Genomic DNA, 24,619 nt, shown 5'->3' with positions numbered 1-24,619 from the left:
AATAAAGGTCAGTTTTTTTTTAGTATGTTATTTATTGAAGCAAAAGTGCCAGGTGTATTTGTGCGTGTGTCGTGCAGCAGTAGTGCCAGGTCTGTCTGGACTTCATTACTGTGCACAGCAGCAGGTTCCTCTTTCCTAGTTGAACGTGTGTCACTCCAGCTGCTCTCAGATCCCTGGGATGATGGCAATAGTACCAAACATTAGCCATTACCCAAAAAAAAGGGGGGAGAGAAAACAAATGTTGTAAAAGAGAAAAACAAGCTTTAAAAAAAACCCCTGGGTTGCTACAGTGGACTATTATCATTCTGTCTTTGCTCCATGTTTTCACGAATACTCCATTAACCGTGCTCCAGCACCAAAAATCCGACCCTGGCTCAGCCATTTCTGTGTAGTAATGTGCGCTTATTAGGTTTTCCATATTCCTGCTGTTTTGAGCCCATACTCTGCTTGAAATAAATGGGGAAAATTTGCTCAGGGCATTACCCACAATCCTTCAATGGTAAACAGGAGCACGAACAGACGGCTGTGAAACATTGAGAGGCTCTTGCAGGTCATTTCCATGGCCTGGATCTGCTGCTCATGTGGCCAGGAGAAAATTGATCAAATTGATTAAAAGTCTGTCCAGGCTGGTACATCAGAAAGAAATGGAACCTACAAAGTGAATTTGTTCACTGATGGTCTAGTGTAGCTTTTGAGCACATTATGATTGGTTTTGGCATGCAGAAAGAGCAGATGGAAACAGGGTCTAGAATGTTTGAGAGAGAGTGAGAGATAGAGCAAGAGAGAGAGAGAGAGAGAGAGAGAGAGAGAGAGAGAGAGAGAGGATTTAGGAAAGATTTATAGCATCACCATAGGCACTCATTTTAATTCAGCAAAAACCCACCTCAAACATCTTCCCGAATTCATCTTTCAAACACACTTCCGAACACTTTCATCTGAGTGCAAAATGGTGCATGTGGTGTTGGCTTTTCTGCCTGCTTGGGTGCACTTTCTACAGCAGCAGCACAACTTCTTGCAGCAGGCTGTAATCGACTAAATGTATGCAGGTCTCATTTTCTCGCCGTGTCAGGCGCCGCTTGTTCTCGCTTTTACCGAAGTTGCATGTTTTTTCTTTTTCTTTTGTTTTGTTTTTTTGGCTTTTCTCAGATCAAACTTTTAATCGTGCCACTCTCCATCTCTGCATGCCTGTTTCTCTGCCAGTCGAGTCAATTCAAATTCAAGTCATAATTCTAACATCATTTTCTCCAGTCCCTCATCCAGAACAAAAAAAAACGGCGTGACATGCTCTTGCATAATGACACATAAACACTGCACTTAAATATGAGCTGCTTTTTAAATAGCTGTCTCTTTGCTACTCTTATTGTGTGTTTGCGGGCATTATGCTCTCCCTCCACACTCTTTCTCTTGCTACCCTTCATTGGAGGTAATTACCCTCTCTTGCTTAAGAGAGGAGTATCTTCTCTCCTCACACATCAAAAGGATGTAATGCGCCACATTGCCTCTTTATAATAGCTACATTTCATACATTAGATGCAATTGTCTTTCTGGATGGTTTATATCAAACAAACAGCAGAACCATATCATTACATGTTATGAACTGATGTTGCAGTTTAAGATTACAGCAAGTGCTGAAAGTTTTGTACTTTTTTGTTTTGTTGAGGGTTTTTATTTTGTCTGAATGTTTGAGGGATACAAAGCGATGTGGTATTTTGTGGCCTACATAAAAATTCTCCTTCCTGCTGTTATCTCTTGTCCTACTGACATTTGTTTTTCCTTTTCTTTTCTTTCCATGTTTTTTTATCATAGTCCTTCATTCCTCCTCTATTTAGACCCAATACGAGCAAGCAATCCCCTGAATGTCAAGGATGTGTTTATAATAGAGGTGCACTTTGACCCCAGTGGACAATAAAGCATTAAACAAAGCATAAAGCAAAACCTAGAACAGAAAAACAAATCCATAAACACATGGGCATTTATTCGTATTACTTCGGTAACCTCTTTATCCAGGTCAACGTTATGGAGGAGCCAATTCTGGCAATACTGGCCCAAGGTGGGACACACACCGGCACACACACTGGCACACACACTGGCACACACACTGGCACACACAGTTAAAGTCAGACGTTAACATTCCCCTTACTTACACCGCACTCAATTTAAAAGAGATAAGAGGGATCTTATTCATTAAAAGTAGGGACTTGTTCACAACTATTATAGGGATGCAATATATAAGGTGCAAACATTCACTGATGTTCAAGAAGGCAACCTGATACATTAAGTATCTTTTTCACAGGATGATTCTTGTAAATTATTATTTTTTGAAGATATTATTGTTTTTATTTAGTACCACACTTTAGAAGCTACATAAGATATTTAGATGTTTCCCAGAACACAAAATAATAAGAATCTACACCTGCAGTTTATACGATCCCTTGTTAACATTTTGCAGAATCAACAAGGGGTATGTAAACTTATGATTATGTTCCTAGGGGCAATTCAACAACGCTGGTTCATCTGCCCGCATGTTTTTGTACAGTCGGAGGAAACCCACATGAATAAAGATAGAACATGTATAGACACTCCACACAGACAAGATGCTGGAGATGGGAGGCGGTAACACTGCGACCTGCTGCACCATCACACCACCCATGGAACCACATTTTCTTATTATTTTTATTGCCATATGACATTTTAAAAATCACTATCTGACTAGAATTGTTTTTCTACTGAATTGTACAGCACAACAACGTTCAGCAGTCATGCGCAATAACCTTTTTACTGTGTACAAAAATCCTGTAAGTTCTGTTTGTTCGGTTGCATAGATATAGAACCAAGCAGGAACTTTAATCTCCATGACTGGTTCTGTTGTTAGTCTGTTGTTTACTGTTAACAATAATGTAGCACAGGAGATTCAACCAGAAAGTCCTCCCACTTTTATATGTACCATTATTTAGTGGAAAAAGGTACACAGATATTTGGTCAGGTTATGAATAGCTCTGCATTAGAATCCATACTATACCACACTGTGCATTTGCTTGCATGGAGAGAAAGAGAGAGAGAGAGAGAGAGAGAGAGAGAGAGAGAGAGAGAGAGTGTGTGTGTGTGTGTGTGTGTGTGTGTGTGTGTGTGTGTGTGTGTGTGTGTGTGTGTGTGTGTGTGTGTGTGTGTGTGTGTGTGTGTGTGTGTGTGTGTGTGTGTGTGTGTGTGTGTGTGTGAGAGAGAGAGAGAGAGAGAGAGAGAGAGAGAGAGAGAGAGAGAGAGAGAGAGAGAGAGAGAGAGTGTGTGTGTGTGTGAGAGAGAGAGAGCGTGAGAGAGAGTGTGTGTGTGTGAGAGAGAGGGAGAGAGAGAGTGTGTGTGAGAGAGAGAGTGTGAGAGAGAGGGAGTGTGTGTGAGAGAGAGAAAGAGTGGGAGAGAGAGGGAGAGAGAGTGTGTGAGAGAGAGGGAGAGAGAGAGTGTGTGTGAGAGAGAGAGTGTGAGAGAGAGGGAGTGTGTGTGAGAGAGAGAAAGAGTGGGAGAGAGAGGGAGAGAGAGTGTGTGAGAGAGAGAAAGAGTGTGTGTGAGTGAGAGAGAGAGAGAGAGAGAGAGAGAGAGAGAGAGAGAGAGAGAGAGAGAGAGAGAAAGAGCAGCTAGTGTTGCAACATTACATCAGCCATCAGATGAGGCAGATTTGTTTCTTCACAACATCAGAGGAAGGCAACATTTCCTCACTGCCAAAAAATTCTTCTAAGCTCTAGTCTCCACTGTATTACAGGACCTTGCTAGTCTCCAAGTGTTATCTCATCTAAAGAGTATTCAGGATGCTGCTGCTCACCTGGTCTGTAATGTTCTCTCATGAGACTCATCTGCTCAGTTCACTTCAGAGAATTGGCCTGCAGTCGCAGTAGGAATCTTCTTGCATCCTGGGACTCTAAAGGTTTTGAACTGTAATATCTGCAATTCAGTCTGGTTCAGAACAATGCACACACTTGAAAATGCAGGTTTCTTCTCCAGATTTCTTCCACATATCGTCTCAGGGAGTTTTTCCTTCCTCACCCCATCGCCGGCTTACTCGTTTGGGATAATTCTAAATGTAAATGTAAAATCGTATCACTTTATACAGAATTTTTAAACTTCTGTCAAGCTGCTTTGTGTCAGTGTGCATTGATAAAGTGCTTCACACATAAAACTGAATTGACTTTGGCTATTTTATCCTCTGTGCTATCAGATTGACATCTACTGTATGTAGATTCAACAAATGATCAGAATTTTTTCAGATTGTGTGATTTAACCTTTTTGTCTCTCTAACTTCCAGTACTGTATGGTCCGGTGTGATTTGAGCTCATATGATTGGAGTGGTCGTTGGAGTGTCAGTGCTATGCACTTGTCTCTCCATTGGCATTTTTATCTTCACTCAATCCTAAAAACCAAAACTAAACTGCATCCACATGTCTGCTAAATGATGGAGTGTAAATAGAAATGACCAAAAATAACCAAAGCAAGAAAGTAGCTGAGGTCAGCGGTTTGAAAGTATAATCAGGATTAATTCATCTGTATCAAACCTGTCTGATTCAGCCCACATTTCTCTCTCTGTGGGTTTCTAGAGGAGAGGCCAGACTGTTCTAAAGCCAGATGTGAGGTCCAGTTCTCTCCCCGTTGTCCTGAGGACTCAGTGCTGATTGAAGGTTATGCTCCGCCTGGTGAATGCTGCCCTCTGCCCAGCCGCTGTGTGTGCAGTCCTGCTGGCTGTCTGAGGAAAGTCTGCCAACCTGGTTACCTCAACATCCTTGTATCCAAAAGCTCTGGTAAACCTGGAGAGTGCTGTGACCTGTACGAGTGCAAACCAGGTAAGAATGCAAAGTTCCTCTAAATGATACAAGAGCATACACGCTTCATCATTTACATGCAGAGGACCGAAATCTACACGTTCAGCCTAATGTTCTGCTTGTTCAGAAACTCAGCTAGTTAGCAGCATATAATGTAACGTTGAGTTAGCATGCTAGTTAAGTGCTTTATTTTTAAAAAAGCTGCAGCAAAATCAAGCATTTTTGGTCGTTGAAAAAACAACAGCAGAATCCTGGAGGGCTGAGAGTTTTTTTTTTTCCTGATTGTTAAACAGTACTTTGGTGAGCAGTCTGCTGATTTTTCCACATGTAGTCAAGCACAGCAACCCGCATCTATACACTTAAAACAGTTGATCCTGCCCCGTGTTTGTTTTCTTGTCACGCCTGTTGGCAGCTGTGGAAAACAAAGTGACAGGCGCTAGAATTGTTTCCGATTGTGTTGGTTGTTTTTTTTGTTGTTGTTGTTGTTTTGCTTTATTTTCTGCATTTGCCTCATTCCACTGTGTATTCTGGCTTAAACAGCATTGAGCTGCTCTGAGTGCAAAATCGAAGGCAAATTATTTGCAGAAAGATTTGACAAATTGTATTAATTGTGTTTAATGATGATGTGTTTGTTTGGGCAGTTTTCAGTGTAGACTGCAGCACGGTGGAATGTCCTCCCATACAGCCCATGCAGTGTCCGGCAGATAGCTATGAAACACAGGTCAGGCTCACGGCAGACGGCTGCTGCACACTACCCACCAGGTAAGACACACAAACACACACGCTTACATGCCTCACATCTCTGTCATACAGTACCTCTCTATCCCTTTAGCACAGATCTCACAGCCAGGACCATGATCCTTCACTTCACTAAGCATTTATCTCCATTATGCACGGCTGAACTGTAACTGTGTCTGTTCACGGCTTTACAACGCTTTTATTTGCTCAGGCTTTATAGCGCTTTAGTGAAACACATGCCTGTACAAATGCCAAAAATGACTGACGGCATTACACCATAAAATGTAGCCTGAATTATTATTGATTGACACACTTGTCTGTTTTTTATGTCCCCGTATTTTTGTCATTTCCTCTGTCATTTTCCTGTCTTCTTCTTCTCAGGTGTGAGTGTTTGCCTGGAGTTTGCACATTCCCACAGTGCTCAGCAGGTACCCTGCCCCACTTGGGCTCCCGTGGTGATGGAACGCCGGGACGGTGCTGTGATGTGTATGAGTGTGTCAATGGTAGGTCTTGTTTACTCATCATGTATGTGTGTGTGTGTGTGTGTGTGTGTGTGTGTGTGTGTGTGTGTGTGTGTGTGTGTGTGTGTGTGTGTGTTTGTGAGAAGTGCACAGGTAAAGTGTGCATATAGAATCTTACTGAGCTTGGACAGGAAGCCTTGAGCGAGCTGACTGTTGACTGAGTTGCAGTGGGAGGACAGAGTGTGTGTGTGTGATGTGTGCATGCGAATATACTAATGCGGTGTCTTGTAATGAGCTTCCTGAGCAATGTAAACACACAGCAGCAAGCTCATTTAGACTGCGCAGAAAAACAGAGTATATTTGTTTAAAGGAAAAACAAAGATCCACAGAGTTGCTTGAGCTGAGTTCACTACCTTGTAAAAATGCAGTGAAAGTATGTGCTTTGTAGAGAAGTAATGATATCTGACTGAGGAAGACTTTTTTGCATTTGTTGCATTTGCGGTTGAACTCTGGAATTAATGCAGTTGGATTTTGTTTGTACATTTATGTGGAGAGTGAAATGGAAACAGACAGGCAGGGCCATGACCTTGCTTCTTCAATTGCTTGCCCAACTAACCTCAAATCACTCTCACTGTCTAAGAGGTCTGTTACTCCTGTGGAATCTGTGTCGGTGTGATAAATCATATCTAGCACATGCTGATTTTAGCAGTGCCGGTACTTTGACCCGATCCCTTAAGTATTAGCAAGAATAAAACACAAATCTTATTATGCGGACGTTTGTTTTGCCACCAAAACATACATTTGGTGGCTGGAAAACCCCACGCTGCAAAAATGATCGAATTTTATCAAGTGAAACTCCTGATTAAATGCAAATCAAATATAAGATTATTTAAAATGTTGTGGATGTTTGTTTTTTTACTTCTGTATTCCATTTGTTCTCCTAGACATAAACACTTGAAATCTTGCTTGATTTTTGCTTCTGCCAGTAGAATAAGTATTCCGTGCTTGAAATAAGAAAATACTGTTTAATATCTATTGATTTGGTTTATTCAAATTTTTTAATTAGGAAGTACTACATAAATATTACCATATTCAAGATATATATTTCACATATACAGTATATATATTTTTTACATCCATATTGGGTGAGTTATTTAGGAATTACAGATTACAGAACCTTGTATGTGGTCCACCCAAACCCCCCTTTCGAGGGACTAAAGGGTAATTGGACAAACTAATGATCATAAATTAAATTGTCAAATGTAATTGGTTGCGGTCAGTGACTGCCTGAAATCTCAGTCCCATACACATCACCCGGCATTGGATTAGTTCCACTGGTGCTGCGCTGCCAAGCCGTCACTACAGCTTTTTTCAGTTCCTCCGAGTTCTTGAGGATTTCTGACTGCATTGTCTTTTTGTCTGCACTGTATGTCCAACATACAGATAAAATCCTTCAACTTTATCAGTGTCCAAATATTCATGCACCTGGACAAACCTGTATTGGCAGAATAAAATGGTGCAGCTACAGATATTTAAAAAGAGGGAAAGATGAATAATGAAGAAAGAGCCGATGGAATCCGAAATAAAGAAAAATGAGACATCCAGCGTGTCTGACTGCACACAAGCATCAATATAGGGATAACAACAGGAAAAGGCATGTGTTAAAATGATTGCACCTCCCTGGCAGGTGTTTATTTGTTTCCTGTTTATCCTTCAGTTAAGCCTCAGGCATGTGCTGCACATGAGAGTGCATTTAATAAAAGCCTCCTGTGCTTGATGCTTGAAGGATAAGAAAAGGATGAACACACAATACATACATTAAAAGACAGAGACACGCAAGCGCAACACAGCAAGCGCAAACATCTGTGCTATGATGAGGAGCCAGGGTGTGTGTCATCTCAGTGGCGCGCTGTGAAGTAGCTCTGTGTCTGGCGGCTGATTAGAGAACAAAGAGGCAGGGCTCAAGATCAGCTCAGGGGAGCATCAAAGCCCCGGAAACAGGAACACTTTGATTGAACATCTGGCCACTGGTGGCTACATTCGGGCACCGAGCCTGTATTAATATCACACAGCCTAAGGGGGGAGAGAGAGAGCAGAGAACAGAGGAAGGATGAACTCATCCGTATGGGTGTTAACCTATAGCATCAATAAAAAACAGCTGTCCTGCTTTTACATCATCAGTTGTGTGCTACAACTCTTGGTATCCTGCTTTCCCAGCTCAACATCCTGTCAGCACAGGAAGATTTCTTTACAGATTTACAAAAGAAATGAAGAGCATCGCATTACACATCCACTGAGCCCACGCCGTACCATGAGGTGTTACACACGCTTCAGTTAATAAGCTAAACGGCTAAATGTGACGATGGCTATGATAAATGCCTGCATCTCATCTACAGCGCATGGAGAATTGGATATTTTAACTCCATTAGTGTTGCTAGCCCTAGTGTTTTCTTCAAATTAAAATCATTCATTTCGGTTTCTTTTCTGTTTGCACTTTTAAACACCAAAAATCTGTACCAAAAAAGAATTGCCATATCTGGAATTAGCAGTAACCTAGCTAATGCTCAGCTAACTTATTAATTAACTATTTTATATTAGTCTTCAATATTAAATTAGGCTAATTGTTATATAAGGAAATCATATCTGGTAGCAAGGTTTGCTGGAAAGCTAAAAAACATTAGGATAACGAACAAAGTTTGTCATTTGATTTTGTTATCAGTCGAAAGCTAGGTAACATTATAGCTCAAATGCTAGCTAACATTAGCTAACCTGTACAACTAAAAGTAACACTTCTTGAGCTGAATAACCCTGAGCTATTACATTGTATGCTAAAGACCAGTAGCTAAGCGTGCTAGCCATCTCGCTGTCAGTAACAATTCTCATTTTCACTGTGGTGCTAATAGTGTTGGCAGTTTTTCATTTTTCATTTCATTTTTGAACCAGAACATTACCAAAGCTGAGATTTCCGAGTAATTTGACTTTGCTAATGAAAATAAAACATTTTATTTCATTCCTGTTCATATAGACATGAATGCAACAAGGTCACATCATCTTTCTCTTATTTATCTCATACCCGATATCAAGAGGATAAGCAAGAAATGAGAGGAAAGTCCACCCTAAATGACTTGCCTATTAATCTTTATAATTAATGTATGATCATTAGTGGCACCCAGGATTTATTCCGAGTTCAGTTCGGGGTTGGTTTTTATGTATAATGCCTTTCATTAACGTTTTGGTCAATTTCCTGCATCACCTATAAAGCCGTTACTGAAGGTAATGCCTGTGGGAATTAGCCAATACTTCATCTCTACCCAAAGCGACCCAAGCAGAAGGGCTTTAGGGCTTCTGTCCAACTCTCTCACCTCCTTATTTCTATACTCTGTTCCAACAGATCAGCTTTCAAAGCTTCATTTTTCAGGCTTATTCCACTTTCAGCACCATCATGCTTGGCATCTCATAGATCTCTAACCAGCTGAGTGAATTTAACTCTGATGTTTTTTGTCTTTACTTCTTTTCTGTTGGACTTTTCATTAAAATGACATGACAAGATTGCTGGTAAATGATGAGTGTGAAAAGGAGCTCCTGCACTTTTGTTTTAAAGAGCTAACAACAAAACCTGATTTCTGTCCCATTTTATAGGATTTCTGTGTGTCACAGTAAATAGATCACATTTTCCACCATTCTGCTGATCGATGTGAACATTACCTGAAGCACTTAACTCATCTCTGCATGATTTCATGCATTGCTCTGCTGCAATGTGATTGGCTGATTAGAGAACTGCATGAATGAGTTGGCATTTCTAATAAAATGGACTATGAGTGTATATCGCTATGAAGCCAAATAACCATGACATTTGCTTATTTGCTTGCACATCCATTGCTAAATATTAAACACAGCACAAGGTTTAAGAAAGTGTGTATCTGTCTGTGTTGTGATGGAGCTGATGGGGTTTGAACAAGCTCCTGTTACCCTCCATGGTAAGGAAGGACGTGCAGGCTGAGAGGGTTCTGTCACATGGTGTCTGGATCAGCTGTGCCATCTGCAAACAAACCGGCGGCTAGATTACTATGTCGGCTGCAGATGTTTGCTGGAGACGGAGCGCAGTTTTGCGCTTTCTGGCAAAGGAGAATGTGTGTAGGGGACAGTGTGGGAGAGAGCATTCTCAGACAGTCCTTCTGTTTGTTCACTAGAATTCTCATTCAGACAATGATGTCATCTAGCTGGAGATAGATAAGGGTCTGATTAGCCTGGTGTGTGTGTGTGTGTGTGTGTGTGTGTGTGTGTGTGTGTGTGTGTGTGTGTGTGTGTGTGTGTGTGTGAGTGAGAGAGAGAGAGAGAGATTGTGATGTGAGAAAGTGTGTTTGTGTGTGTGTGTGTGTGTGTGTGTGTGTGTGTGTGTGTGTGTGTGTGTGTGTGTGTGTGTGTGTGTGTACAAGAATAGGAATATCTGACAGCTTTGTCCCCCTGAGGTAAAGTCTTTTTTTCTTTTTCTTTTTTTCTTTTTCTCAAAAGCTGCAGCTTTATTTAAAATATGGCCAGCAAATAATAGCTTTTTATAAAACCTGCATCTTTTTTTAATTGAAAGAGTAAAAAACACCCTTTTGTTTTTGGTTATTAAGGTTATTTATGTACCATATGTATAAATCTATGTGACAAAAACAAGCGTGTGTGTGTGTGTGTGTGTGTGTGTGTGTGTGTGTGTGTGTGTGTGTGTGTGTGTGTGTGTGTGTGTGTGTGTGTGCACTGAACACCCACTCTCAAATGCCAGGCTCTTTCTTCTTTATATGAGTGTGTGTTTCTGCTGCCTCATAATTATGCCTTTTTCACAAGCCTCTTCCTGGTGTAAACAAGCAGTGCTTAGGTCTACGCAAGAGCTTTTGCTTTCCATTTGTTTGCTCATCCAAATCACCGTGTTCCAGTTTTGTCATTTTTGTTGTCTTTATCCACTTATCTTAGAATCACTTCATTTCAGAGGAAGTGAGATAATGTTATTTACAAGTGAATACACAAACACGGGTCCATGAGTTCTGCTGCTGAATTGGACCCTCTCTCTGTTCCACTCTGATTTCAGTGTGTCAATAATGACACACACACACACACACACACACACACACACACACACACACACACACCATTCCATTTTTGTGTCTGTGTTCCCACCAGCCCAACCGTTCACAATCGTTACACTAGTTTTTGCTCAGAGAGAAAAGCTGTCATTGTCAAGAGGATGATTGGCTGTTTATGTAAGCCACTTGAAACTCTATGGGCAAAAGATACAGTATAAAAACCTCAGAAATCCTAATTTCAGCCATAGCACAATTTGTTTTTGTCTTTTTTGCCTCGCCTTTGATGGGCTTGAAGGGCCCGACTTACAGGCTTCTAAGCAGTAAGCACTGAGTTTAGCCCTTTACATGCTTGTTGTTCTGTTGCATCCAAGTGATGTGCAGAAATTGAAGGAGAACGAAACCTCTTTCAGACGATGTACTCCAATTAAGACCCACGCAATGTTGTGAAGTGCTGGGCTTAAGCAGCAGCCTAGGCGTTGAAGTGATTATCAACCTTAATCCACACGGACTGCTCTCTGATTGGCAGTGTAAACAGATCATGTTGTGTATAGAAATTTGTGGCTTTTCGCCTACACTTTTTTGTTTGTTTGCAGTTCAGAGAACACCAAAGGAATTGCACGTATGTTGGAGGTGAAGGGTGAAATTAAGGTCCTTCTAGCTTACATAAATCACATTGTGGACTAATTAGAAATGCATTATAAATCCTGCCAGGATTGACAGGATCTCCAGTCTTCATTTCTCTGGCTGCACAATCACCTCCCAGTTTTTCAGTAACGCTCACTAGCTGCTACGTTACACATAATTAGGACTGCTGAAACATTTGCACACGGCATTTTAGTAAAAAAATGATTTACAGGAGGGGACATGATTTGCATGGTCATAGTCGTCTTGGGCCTGCCAAGACAAAGCACACCTGCAGCTCTGTGCGCCTTATCACATTATTTAGTCTGTCTGGCGGCAGCTGCAGCCAAAACAAGCCAGGCTCCAGCATAAGGGAGGGAAGCAGGCGGCTGGGAGGTTGTGTCTGGTGGGCTGCTCCACAGAGGAGGACAGAAAAACACAGGGCTGCTGGAAAATCGCTGGCTATTAGGAGCCCAAAATAATGCTCAGCTTTGTACAGTCATCACTGTCTGAATGAAGGATGTATGGAGTTTAGCTTGCATCTTTATAAAGCTTTCATTATGGGTTCATTGTTTGAATCCAAGTGCAAGTCATGACCTTTAACTGTAAAGTGTTAAACATTTACATAACCCTGTAAACCCTACAATGAAAAAGTTCTTTCAATTTTTGGAAACGAAAGTGTTTACTGGAACTTTAAACAAAATACAAAAAAATTTTGTTTGGTAAACATTTACAAATATGTTTTGTCTGTCTGTTTGTTTGGACTCAGATGGACTCAGATTCATATAATTTAGATTAGGATAATAAGTTAATTGTTTTATTTAATATATTGATGAGGAAAATACATGAAGTTTTCTGTACAGAAATTTCATATAAATATCTCAGTGTTCCAATAATATAAAATCAATTCAAATGTATTTTAAAATGCCATTTTAATGTTTCATTTAAATGTCATTTTAATTTAGTTCAAGGTAAAGTGAATTAAAGTTTAGAATTCAATTAAGTTTTAAATTGAAGTTTAATGAAGTAATAAATACATTGTTTTGTGCATTTTGGGTGGAATAATGTGGATTGCATCATGAAATACTATACAGTGATGATTGAGGTAAATTACCGTTTAAATCTGCTGAATATTATTACATGACATATTTTCAACATGATTTTTTAATATAAAATGTTATATAAAAAAGGAAGTCATTATGGGTTGCTTCAATAAAATATATATTCATGTTGAAAAATCAATAACAAAACAAATTATTTTTTTAACATAATGTTTTTGAAAGTCCATGAAGGCAGCTGTATCTGGAAATGCTGCCTAAAGCTACTGACTCCAAAGCTTGGATACATTTTTTTTTACATTTTTAGGAAAGTATTGATAATGTGGTTGTTGCAGAGGTCTTAAACTTTGATACACATTGTGTTATAGGGTTAAGTAACATTTTCTTAAGTAAATTCTGGGTTATATTATGTAAATCTGCTCCCTTGTGAAGGTTAACGGCTTCTGGGTTACCATCAGCTTTATTTTGAACCTACGCTTTGTGGTTGTGTGGCCGAGGTTGAAAGGTGCTTCTAATCTCCAGCTAGAGAATTTCACAGGCTGCTTCCACACAGCCATGTGAACTAACACCAATGAGACAGGCTTCCTTTCGCCTCAAATACCTTCTGTCTGTAGATAAGCGCTGTCTGTGTGTGGGTGGCGGTGTCTGTTTCACCATATGAGTGACACTGCAAAAGAACAGAATAACCAGTCACATATTTGATGTGCCTCACCTGCACTTCTTCCTCACAGAAAAATATGTGAATTATAAAGGAATAGATATTTATATGGCTCGAGAAAAAAACCCAAGTCTGTGGAACTGGCACTATGTACAGCAATTGGAATTTATACTTCAGCAGATTTTTCAAAGATTTAAATAACAGTTTAAGACAAGCTTACTACTACACGATTGCTTTAACATGCTCCAGCAGCAGATAAGACTTCTAGAGCAGCTGTCTAATCAGTAAAGATATACATCAGCCATTAAATGATAGAGTCAGACCACGAAGCGAGGTATATTTCAGCGACTCACCTTTACATTACTTTAATGGTTCTTCACACTGGACTAAAGTGAGATTGCAGAATGAGATCACATTTTGAGAACACTTGCCTTTGGCATTCTTGGTGGGTTGTTCAGCAGAGCCAAATGCTGCAACTGCAAAATTGGTACAAAATTGATTACTAAGGCATTTATAAAGGTGATTTTGTGTTTAATTTAATCATGCCAGACTCACTCTACAGCCATAATTGTGTGTTAGGTTGGACACCAGCCCTTGGCCACTGTAGTGCACCATTTATATGATTATAAAGTCCCTTGGAGATGTCACACTTCACAGCATCCATCACACACACACACACACACACACACACACACACACACACACACACACACACACACACACACACACACACACACACACACACACACACACAGAACTGGCCTTCTGCAGGTGTTGATTGGATGGAGTGGTCTTCTGCTAATACTCAACTTGTTCACTTTTCACTAACCTGCCAACCCTTCAGGTGCAAACTGTTCTAGCCTGTCTCAGACCATTTCAGATGTCATCGTGTCTCTGGAATGTTTCTTTATTTTCAAAAAAAAAAAAAATTATGTATCATGTCCTTGACAAAAGATAGTAGTGAATTCCCAGTGCTTGATGTAGAATGTTCCTGAGGTAAGATATGAGTGTAGTTGTATATATATATGTGGTAGTTGTAAACCAGGGTGAATTGCAACAATAAATCAACAATTAATTTCTATTTGATTCAATTTGTCATCTCCTGTTTTTATGCTGAGAAGCAGAATTATAGTATCATTACACATAATTCTCAGGTGTCTTTCTTAAGTTAGAAATAACTTGTGTTCACAGACACATTTTATCTAATTCAAACACATTATTTCTTATTTAGAATAAATGTCAGGAAAATGTAGAGGAAATGTGGATATTTTTTTTAAATACACTCTTCTTATTGGCCCAATTATCAGGTCCACTTACCATATGTCATGTATGGCACGTAGAGACAGATGCAACTGCAGACGGACGCAAGCGCGGTTATAAACAAAGATAACTGGATGATCGTATGCACGATCGAGAAAACGGAAGTAGGTCATTAACAAGAGCAAAACAAAACAAGGGCCACATGGCAAAGTAAACAAACACATGGCAAGCACAGAAGTGTGTGCACTAGTGCTGCCGGCTGCTATGTGTTTTGAATGACGCTGCTATGAGGGGGTGTCCTGACACCATGTAGGTCCCTTAGTAGGTGTGTAGTTATTGACTGTATCCCTTCTCTTCATTTGTCAACCCGCTTCTGGTCAGTCTCCTGGTGGTAATGGACCACTGCAAGACCCCCAGTGAGCAGGTATCATTCGAATGATGGATTATTTTTAGCACTTGAGTGACAGAAACAGAGTAGTCATCTTAGTGTTTGTGTGTGGTTTGAAGCACAGCAGCCAGGCAAAAACAATATTAATTAACGAAACCCAGCGTTTTATAGATTTATAGCAATTCAGAATCATCAGCGTTATTTATTAAATGTAGCATTCCACTTCAATGACTTTATACAAGCACTTTTTATCGCATTAATTTTCTTGTTGTACTGTATACTGCATACTTGCACGTTCATGCAATTATTCAGCCAGCAGCAGCACAATGCATAAAATCATGAAGATGCAGGTCATCAACTTCACATCAACCATCAGAATGGGGACAAAATGTCATTCAGTTACTCTGACTGTGGTATGATTTTTGGTGCCATATGGGCTGCTTTGAATACTGCTGATCTCCTGGGATTTACTGTACCCACACTTCAGTTTACTCAGAATAATGTCATAAAGAGAAGACCTCCAGTGAGCAGCAGCAGTTTTTGCTGATGGAAATTCCTTGTTGATGAGATAGCTTAATGGAGAATGGCCAGACTGGTTGGTGCTACAGAAAGTCTGCAGTAACTCTGAATCCTATTGTACAAATGTGGTGATCAGAAAAGAATCTCAGAAAGCAGAACACCCTAAACCATGAGGCGGCTACGGCCGGCTACAACAGCAGAAGACCTCATAGTGGACCGCAGTGGACAAAGACTCACGATAACTGGACAGCTGAAGACTAGAACATTGTAGCCTGGTCTAATGAATCTGAATTTCTGCTGAGGTTCACAGATGATGGTGTCAGAATTTGGCAGCAACATCATGAATCCATGGACTAAACCTGCCTCATGTCAGCCGTTCAGGCTGGTGGAGGTGGTGTGATGGTGTTGGGAAAGTATTCCTGGCCCTTTGGGCTGTTATAATACCAATTAATCTTCATTTGATTGCCATAGCCTGTTTGAGTATTGTGCAGTCAGTATGATCATGTGCATCCCTTCATGACCATAATTTCCATTTACTGATAGCGTGATAATGCACCATGTCACAATGCATAGGTTGTCTCAAACTGGTTTCATGAACATGACAATGACTTAACTGTTCATCAGTGGAGGAATTGTGCGATTGTCACATCAAAATTTTCCCAACATTATGTGGAACCCATGCAATAAAAACAATTTTTTCTTCACATCTTCTCTGTATATCATTCCAAATTCATTCAGAATAGTATTTCAGCTTCTGGCTGAAAGAAATTGTGTGTGAAAATGCCTTCTCTACATTGTGAGAATACATTCTCTGTGTTGTAAACATAAGGAGTTGCCTTGGCTTACTACTTTAAAACCTTCATAAAGGTTATTAATATTTGTTTTCTCTACATGAAGCTCTCGCTGTAGTGAAAGAGGATTTGTGCTTGAATCAGAGACTTAAACCCGACGATGCAGTAAATTCTATATCTATCTAAACATTCTCATTGTCTAAAGAACGGATAGAAAGTCGTACTGTATGATGCATAGTGAACACATGAAGGATGACACAGATGGTCATCTGTGTGGTAGAAATAAAACGGCAGAACCCAGGCACGGTTCTGAGCATAGAGTTTATGAGCAACTGTTAATGTTACGTCCTTTGGAAGCAGGAATGCAGCTAGAGGAATGCTGAGGCCAGAGTTTCCCCGTGTCTAATGGATAGGTCACAACAAGTGATAAAACAGATGGGACCAAGATCCTTTTTTTTTCCTTGTGAACTCTCTGCTTGCTAAACATGAAACCTCTGATTCGTGTTAAAAATGTATGTTTCCACCGACGTCTCCTTGGTTACTCTCGAGGTCTAATAGAAGCCGTCATGCTGCACGGTGGAGACTTGTTTATGAATAACTAGAGCAGCGAGCTCAGAAATCACATGGTGAACATCTGGATGGTTTGGGAAAGCTGCACAAGCTGTATTTCTAATTGACCTGACCCTTTATCACACACTGGCTCTGCAGCACTGAACTCACCAGAAGCTGTGTACTCTAGACTGTTTAGCATTAAGGCATGTTGTTGCTGAATATTATCATATAAGCAAAAAGCACAGGGGTAAAGTATTCCAGATGTTTGTAATGTAACATGTGTCAGTTTTATATTCCTGCCTGCTTTATAAAGTCTGTTGCTTTTCCTCAACGCATGCCGTACATATTAATTCGTCGTGAATGAATCTGTTAGTGTAACAAACCTCTGGAGCAATGAAGACATGACGGATTTTAACACACAGCACTCGCAGTCTGTCTGTTACACAACAGCTGTCTGGCTAATAATAGCATTGTCAGCACTTTTGTGTAAATCAAGCCCAATTGTCATTTCGATGAGAACACCAGACAGAGATGGAATGAGAAGAGCAAACCGACAAAAAAGACAAAGCTCCGATTATAAATCCCTACCCTGATGTTTGGGACCTTGCTGGCATGACAACTGTGCACTCTCACAGGCTCTTTGTATAATTCATTAAAACCTCACTAATTGGCAAAACAAGTCTTTGGATTTAAAGATAGACACTGTTTAGGCTGAAATCATGTCATCGCTTATTCTCACATGGAAATGAGCTGAGCTTTTTTTTTTCTTTCTTTTAAATCTCAGGTTTTTAATAGCACTACTCACGTTAAACTTGTTTAAAATGTGAAACGTGTTGAATGCTCCGAGACCTTCTGCTGTACAGAGTTGTCAGATACCTGATACTGTACGTAGGATGTTTTATTTATTATTTATTTTATTCTGTACAAAGTACAGCTTCAGCATCACTCATCAGCCATGGGAACCGAACGAAAGGGCTGACTACAAATCTTTTAAAGTATTTTGTTTGCTAATGTTATTTTTTTTTTCACTTTCACCGATGAGCTTTCTATCCACATGCTGCTGGTGCTACATAATGGTGCAGATTTTTTTTTTTTTTTGGAGGTGCAAGCTGGAGAACATAATGCCTTCATTTCCCAAGCACAAATGTGCAGCTCTTGAGTTTAGTACAAATGACAGACATCATAACACATTGGCTGAGAGGTGAATTTTGCACCTAGCGTTGCTATGGTGACCAGCACACCAATCCTGTTGTGCTCTAAAAGCCGTCAGGGACATATACATGATGGAAAGGTTCTACGCATAGCCCATCTCTGTCTGAACTGGAGGAACACATCCACACGGGGACATAAACCACACAGCCAAAAGAGATGAAAGGAATCGATTTAATAATTATGTAAGAAAAAAACTCGAGGCTGGGATTTCTGTGCACAGTCGCTGTAAGAAGCGCCCACGAAGAGAATGATGCATCACAAGATGGTGCGAGAGGATAGATCTGTTTTTGCTCATCACTTTAGGAAGACTTAAAATCTGCAATTTTTTTTTTAAGAACTTTGTAGATTTCTAGATGGAAAAAAAATGACCTCGACTTCTGTTAGTCTAAGTTTCTGTTGTTCCTGTAATCATGATAAAGCACAGTTACAGCCACAAATCAGCTCGGTGTTTCTTTTCCATTCATTTCCAATGACAGAACACCTTGTGTGTTTTAATTTGTCTTGTACCGCAGCAGTTTGAACCATTACATTCCTTTAGTAAGAAGTACGACGTGTCGGCCTATCAGTTTATAATTCTATTTAATGTTGTGGAAAATCCGCAGGACAAGTTAGTTCCTGTTATCACTTACGTTACATCGGCTATTAACGACTGAGCCGTCATCGGCTTTTTCTCTCCTTTTTTTGTATTATTTGCACGAAATGTACAGCGTGTCATGTCACTGCTAAACTGGGAAGCACAAAGTCTGAACCCTTACAGTGGAGACTTCTTCCATAGATGTAAAATAAACCTCCCTTTACAGCTGCTTCAGCTTATCAAGCATTACACAGTTTTGTTGAATAACAGCACATTATGTGGTACTTGTGAATTAGCTGTTACTATAGAAACGATAATGTTTTAAAAAATAGTTGTGCTTGCAGTCAGCACTCGAGCCGCAGACATTCGGCTCAGTCCATTTTTTTGTGTTCATGCTGTTTGTAATTCAGTCTGTGTAGATTTTTAACTCAAAATCAAGATCAGGTCCAAGACGCATTGTGTAACATCATCACAACACGCGTTCAGCCAAAGCCCTCTAACGTTCATTTGTGTCAAATATGGGTACAGACTCTTCACTGGAGTAGGAGTTTCCTGTAGAACAATTGTGTGCTTCAAATCAAGTACTTTTCAGTAGAAAAAAAAAAAAGGCTGCAGAAAAATCAGGCATTTTTGGCCACAACAATCAGAAAAACTCCCAGAGGAAATAATACACATGTTACTTACAGTACAAACAGTTTAAAACACTAACTAGAGCACGGTACATGTAATCAAAGATGCCACAAAAATGTGGATCTAGCCTTTGTATTTATTCCTACAATCTGTGCATTGTTATCTCCACTGTTATGGAGCATGCACGTGCGACAGCTCGAAGTCTAAAACCTGTGACTGTGTTTTACAGAGACTAAGCCGGCCTGTATCTACAACGGAGTGGAATATCGTGATGGTGACATGTTCAGGATGGACGCCTGCCATTTCTGCCGCTGCCAGGGCGGCGTGTCTGTGTGTTTCACAGCACAATGCGGCGTCCTCCACTGCGAACGCTACTACGTACCAGAGGGAGAGTGCTGTCCTGTGTGTGAAGGTGACCACGATAACACCACTATACCATTATAGTGCTTCAGAAACCGCTAACGTAACTAAGAATGAATCTAATGATGCATTCGTGTCACATTGGGAATAGTATAATTAGGAGGTAATGAACCAGCGAATTGGTAAATATGACTCAGATGCTCACATTGTCTCATTGTTACTGGTTGGTGATATCTTGCATATTTTGAAGTAAAGTAACAGGAGCACTGCATTGAAACCCCACAGCACACACCGTCCGCCCAGGCTCCGCCGTCAAAGCACAGCCATTACATCTACATTGTGATCAAAGTGAGCCAGCTCTTACCTGTAACTACCTGTTATTAGCAGCAACACAACAGCCATTTAACAAGCGCTTGAACCAGAAACTCGGTAAATAACGGGGTGCGTCCTTGTGCAGATCTGCATGCAATTTGAACAGACTGAACAGCTACTTCCTTTTACTCTGAAGTACAGAAGAGCAAATGAATTCTGACATTTTTATTAAAAATAATAATAATAAATTTATTCAGATTCACTAATCAATCCACAGCCATAGAATTGTAATGAACAATTTGGCCCTAGGGCTTTTTTTTTTTTCTATTTAATGTCTGTTTGAAATTGAATCAGATGATGATTATCCAAGCAAGAATGCTAATAAATGCTTGCACCCCTTGGAACAAGCTGCTAGGGCAATTAAATGGCAGCAAGAATTTTTCAAAAATGAAATACATTAAAAATGGATCATGAGGGAAGACCCTATCATCCTTATCATTATTCTCCCATTTAAACAAGCATCTCGGGTTAATTAGTTCAGGGAACTGCTTGTTGTTTTACTTTATAGACCAACCAAACACAGCGTGCCTGTGAGTGTGTAATTCAGATTATTTTGCAGCTCTCGCAGGTAAACTCTCTCCTAATGCTGCCATATTACTGCCTCATATTAGCTCTTTACTATCGGCTGCTACTCTTAGGAAGATCAGATTATTTCTCAGTGAAGATTAGTTTGGGTAAGGTGGTTAATTAAGATGAAATCCCCATTACAGATCACAATATTAGTCTGGGTAATTTCATTAGTGTAAACTTTAAAATTCAGCAGCATGCTGATGCATAAGGTTGGATTTCTGTAGCGGTAAAGAGCAGTTATATTTCCAACAAAGCTGGTGTGTGTATGAATGGTTCTGACGGTCGTTTTAAATCAATCTAATTATTTTCCATCGCCTAGTTGCTACCTCTGTTAATTTATTCACATTATGTGTGCTGTCTCTATATATCTCTATTACCGTTTTTGTTGTTTATTTATTTTTTTAATTCAGGTCCTGGATTTCTCTCTAAGATCTTGATTAATGTATGCTAATTAGAGGGTGCAATAGGATTACTAAATTGTAGGTGATTTACAAAGAACAAGGCCACAAATGACATTTTATGCAAAGTAGTGGGAAGAATGTCTGTCAGTTTGTTATGACTAATCGCTGTAAGTCAACATCTCCACAGAAATCTGACTGAAAGTAAAACTCGCCATAGACAAACACAGAGTATGAATACAATGAGCGCAGCCTAGGGAACTAGCAGCACAGTGGTTAAAATGTTGGATTACTGATCGTAAGTTTGTACACACAAAGCCCATCACTGCCAAGTTGCCACCGTCGGGCCCTTGAGCACGGCCTTTAACCCTCATCTGCTCAGTTGTATAAATGAGATAAATGTAAATTGCTCTGGATAAAAGCGTCTGCCAACCAATATCAATGCTAATTAAAAGAGTGTGTGTTTGTTCCTAATGAATTCCCGATGTGTGAAATTTACCATTTCTCTTTAAATCCCTTTGTCACTCTAGGTGTGAACATGCAAAAGTGAAAATGTCTTTTTATTTGTCACGTACATCGTTATATACAGTATACGACTTGCAGGGGGGAAAAAACACCCCACTCGCTCCACCTTAGACTGTGCATATAAATAAACTACTTTTTTAACTATGTTGAAAAAAGTAGATGTGTGATGTTAGATGTAGTAACAGAACAGAAGGTGCGAATATAACAGGATGGAAAGTGATATATAAACAAGCAGGTGAGTTACATGTAGTAACAGTAAAGTGCAGTGTGCAGAATTTCAATGGAGTAAACATGACTTTATGGATTGGAAAGGGATCTGTTAGATGGACATGTTGTTGTTGAGGAGTCTGATGGCCTGAGGGGAAAAAGAGCTCCTCCTGATCCTCTCAGTTTTACACATCAGACTGCAGAAGCACTTGTCTGACTGCAACAGGATGAACATACATCTAAACATGGCAGGTGGAGTCTCTGGCGATTTGCACAGAGCTGGTACTGCGTCGTCTGTGATATGAAACATATTTATACACACTGATATTTATCAAATTTCTAGTATAAATATTTCAAGTATTAAAGTTCAGTCAGTGGTATACTGTAACTCTGTCTTCAACTAGAAGAAATATTAGAAAACTTTTCCACCTTTTCTCACTGTGACTTTCACGCTATTACAGTGTGGATGTGCAAACTTTAGTAAGTCTGTGCCTCAGTGTAATATTTTAGCAAAAAGTCGTGTTTCTGTTTCTCCGCAGATCCGATTTTCCCTGCACTGAATTTTGCCGGCTGCTATGTGAATGGCCAGATCCTGGCTCATGGGGATCACTGGCGGGAGGACGACTGCACATTCTGTCAGTGTGTGAGCGGTGATGCCCGTTGTGTAGCTGCTGCCTGCGGCCATAACTGCCTCCACCCGGTCACAGTGCCTGGAGAATGCTGTCCTGTGTGTGAGGGTAAGGACAGGGTGTGTGTGTGTGTGTGTGTGTGTGTGTGTGTGTGTGTGTGTGTGTGTGTGTGTGTGTGTGTGTGTGTGTGTGTGTGTGTGTTGTGTCTTTCCATCTCTCCCTCCCTCTTCTCTATTGTTCATTGTTCCTAATATACTTGTTTGTAGGTCACTGTGTGTTCACTAACTGTACGTGCAGCTTTTGCGACTAGTTCTGACCAAAAATTTCATCCCATTTAAAACTTTCTATGGAAAGATTTTCCAGAAAGAAAAAGCAGTCCTAAATAATCCTCAGCTGATCAGAAAGAAAAAAAAACACATAAAAACTAATCAGCTTTAACCTTGCTATTTTTCTCTCTGTACTCCTGTTTGTGTCTGTAATGATACAATACGTTTCGCTGCTCATACTGCAGCGTGTGATTCTTGTCACTGAGCTGTATTAGCCACAGCACTGCACGCCTGGAGCAGTATACATGCTTACGTGTCTGCCTGCATACTGCACGCCTGGAGCAGTATACATGCTTACGTGTCTGCCTGCAAAGTAAAGGCTACAAGTTGAGAGCTTTGTGTAGTTTCGCAGCAAACGGTAAGCTTTGATCGAGCAGATTCCTGTGCAGACTTCCACCCAGACATTTGGGATTGCTGTTTGAATCAGGGTTTTTTATTTTGCCTTGTGCTGAAGGCAAGGCTTCCGACAGTCTGTGCTCATGATGCGATGCCGCAGACACCCACACACAAATAACAGAGAGACAGGTGATGGATGAGTGACAGCTCTGTCAGATGATGAATCTCTTCTGGGATTGGCTCGAAACATCGTCTCTCAGGTCAACCTGGAGAATATAGATTTGATATAAGCGAGATGGGCCGCTCAGAGCCTCAGCGGCTTCTCTTCACTTTATTCTCTGCACGGTCACAGTCACAGTTCCTCATCGTGATTTAGGAGTGTGACTAAACTCTAATCAGCTTTTACTTAATGCAGCCGTCCTCAGTTCTGATCAAGAGGACAACACGCACCTTCCCTGCGCGTTTCTCACTTTACTCGTTCAACAGGATCAACACATGATGCTTATTTAAGCTATCGAGACTGAGACGTGTCTGGCAAAAAAATAAATAAACGCCATTGTGCGTTGCCTGGGGTTTCTCATATTGATCCTATAGAAGGGAAAATAAGGCCTAATATTGTTTTAAAAATAAGACATCTCATCTGAGACTGTAAGCAGGAATAAAGACTATAATGCTTTGTGTCTGGAGGGATCTGATGGTGTATTTAAACCTTCTCCAACAGCTGCTGGATCCGTCTCATTATAAGCCCTGCTCCTGCCTAAACGTCTGCGGGCAGGTGTATGTAACAGGGTTCTTGTCAGTCTGTTCTGCTGTCTGCTTCCTCTAATTAAAGATCTGCAAATGTCAGTAGGCTACTGTGCCAATCAATACATTATAAAGAAATCCTGGAGATGAATATTACACTCACGGCACCACGTCAGCAAGATTTTACGCTTCTTCATAACCTTTCGTTATAATCAGGATGCAAAGGGTCCAATTAGAAATGCACTGCTTTACTGAGGAGAACTCCGCTAGCTGGCAGGAGGGATTGGAGAGAAGAAGAGAGGGATGAATGAAGGAAGGCAGCAGTATGGCCGCAGGCGTCCTCTTTTATTTGCGTGGGCAGCATCGATTCCCTCTCTTACTCTCTCTCTCTCTCTCTCTCTCTCTCTCTCTCTCTCTCTCTCACACTCTTCCTTTCTCGCTCTCTCTGAAACCCCCTTTCAATTAATCTTTTATGCGCCTGTCCATCCGTTAAGCAATTAGAGATGTGGGACTTACTGACGGTGTAGTGCACTTTCACATATACGATATGAGCACACACACGTACTGACAGAGAGAAAGAGAGAGAGAGAGAGATATTGGCAGGCAAAGCACAGAACAGTTCATACATACAGTACCAGTATTGCATTATAATCTATACACCTTTGTGTATCTCTCTCTCTCTCTTTTCTCACACTGCCGTGTGGCTCAGGCTAGCTCCGCATCATTGTGCTCAGTAGAAAGCTAAATCCATCACGCGTTGCAGGCCGCGACACTGCTCGTCTGCCTCAGGTTGTTCCTGCGCTGATCAGTAATTTGATGTGA

The 24,619-nt window shown here is 40.5% G+C and overlaps 1 protein-coding gene across 1 annotated transcript in view; it reads left to right on the top strand.

Moving 5' to 3' along the window:
• crim1 (cysteine rich transmembrane BMP regulator 1 (chordin-like)) overlaps positions 1–24,619 on the top strand; it is an 80,509-nt gene that overhangs the window by 34,093 nt on the left and 21,797 nt on the right. Inside the window, exons 3-7 of the mRNA XM_027172311.2 lie at positions 4,581–4,823; positions 5,444–5,564; positions 5,922–6,043; positions 19,560–19,742; positions 22,302–22,499. Of these exons, the coding sequence (XP_027028112.1) occupies positions 4,581–4,823; positions 5,444–5,564; positions 5,922–6,043; positions 19,560–19,742; positions 22,302–22,499 (867 nt within the window). The remainder of the gene's footprint in view (positions 1–4,580; positions 4,824–5,443; positions 5,565–5,921; positions 6,044–19,559; positions 19,743–22,301; positions 22,500–24,619) is intronic.

This window comes from Tachysurus fulvidraco, chromosome 12, assembly GCF_022655615.1.
Source record: "Tachysurus fulvidraco isolate hzauxx_2018 chromosome 12, HZAU_PFXX_2.0, whole genome shotgun sequence".
Taxonomy (NCBI): domain Eukaryota; kingdom Metazoa; phylum Chordata; class Actinopteri; order Siluriformes; family Bagridae; genus Tachysurus; species Tachysurus fulvidraco.
The sequence above is the reverse complement of the archived record's forward strand: the minus strand, read 5'-3'. Positions and strand labels throughout refer to the sequence as shown.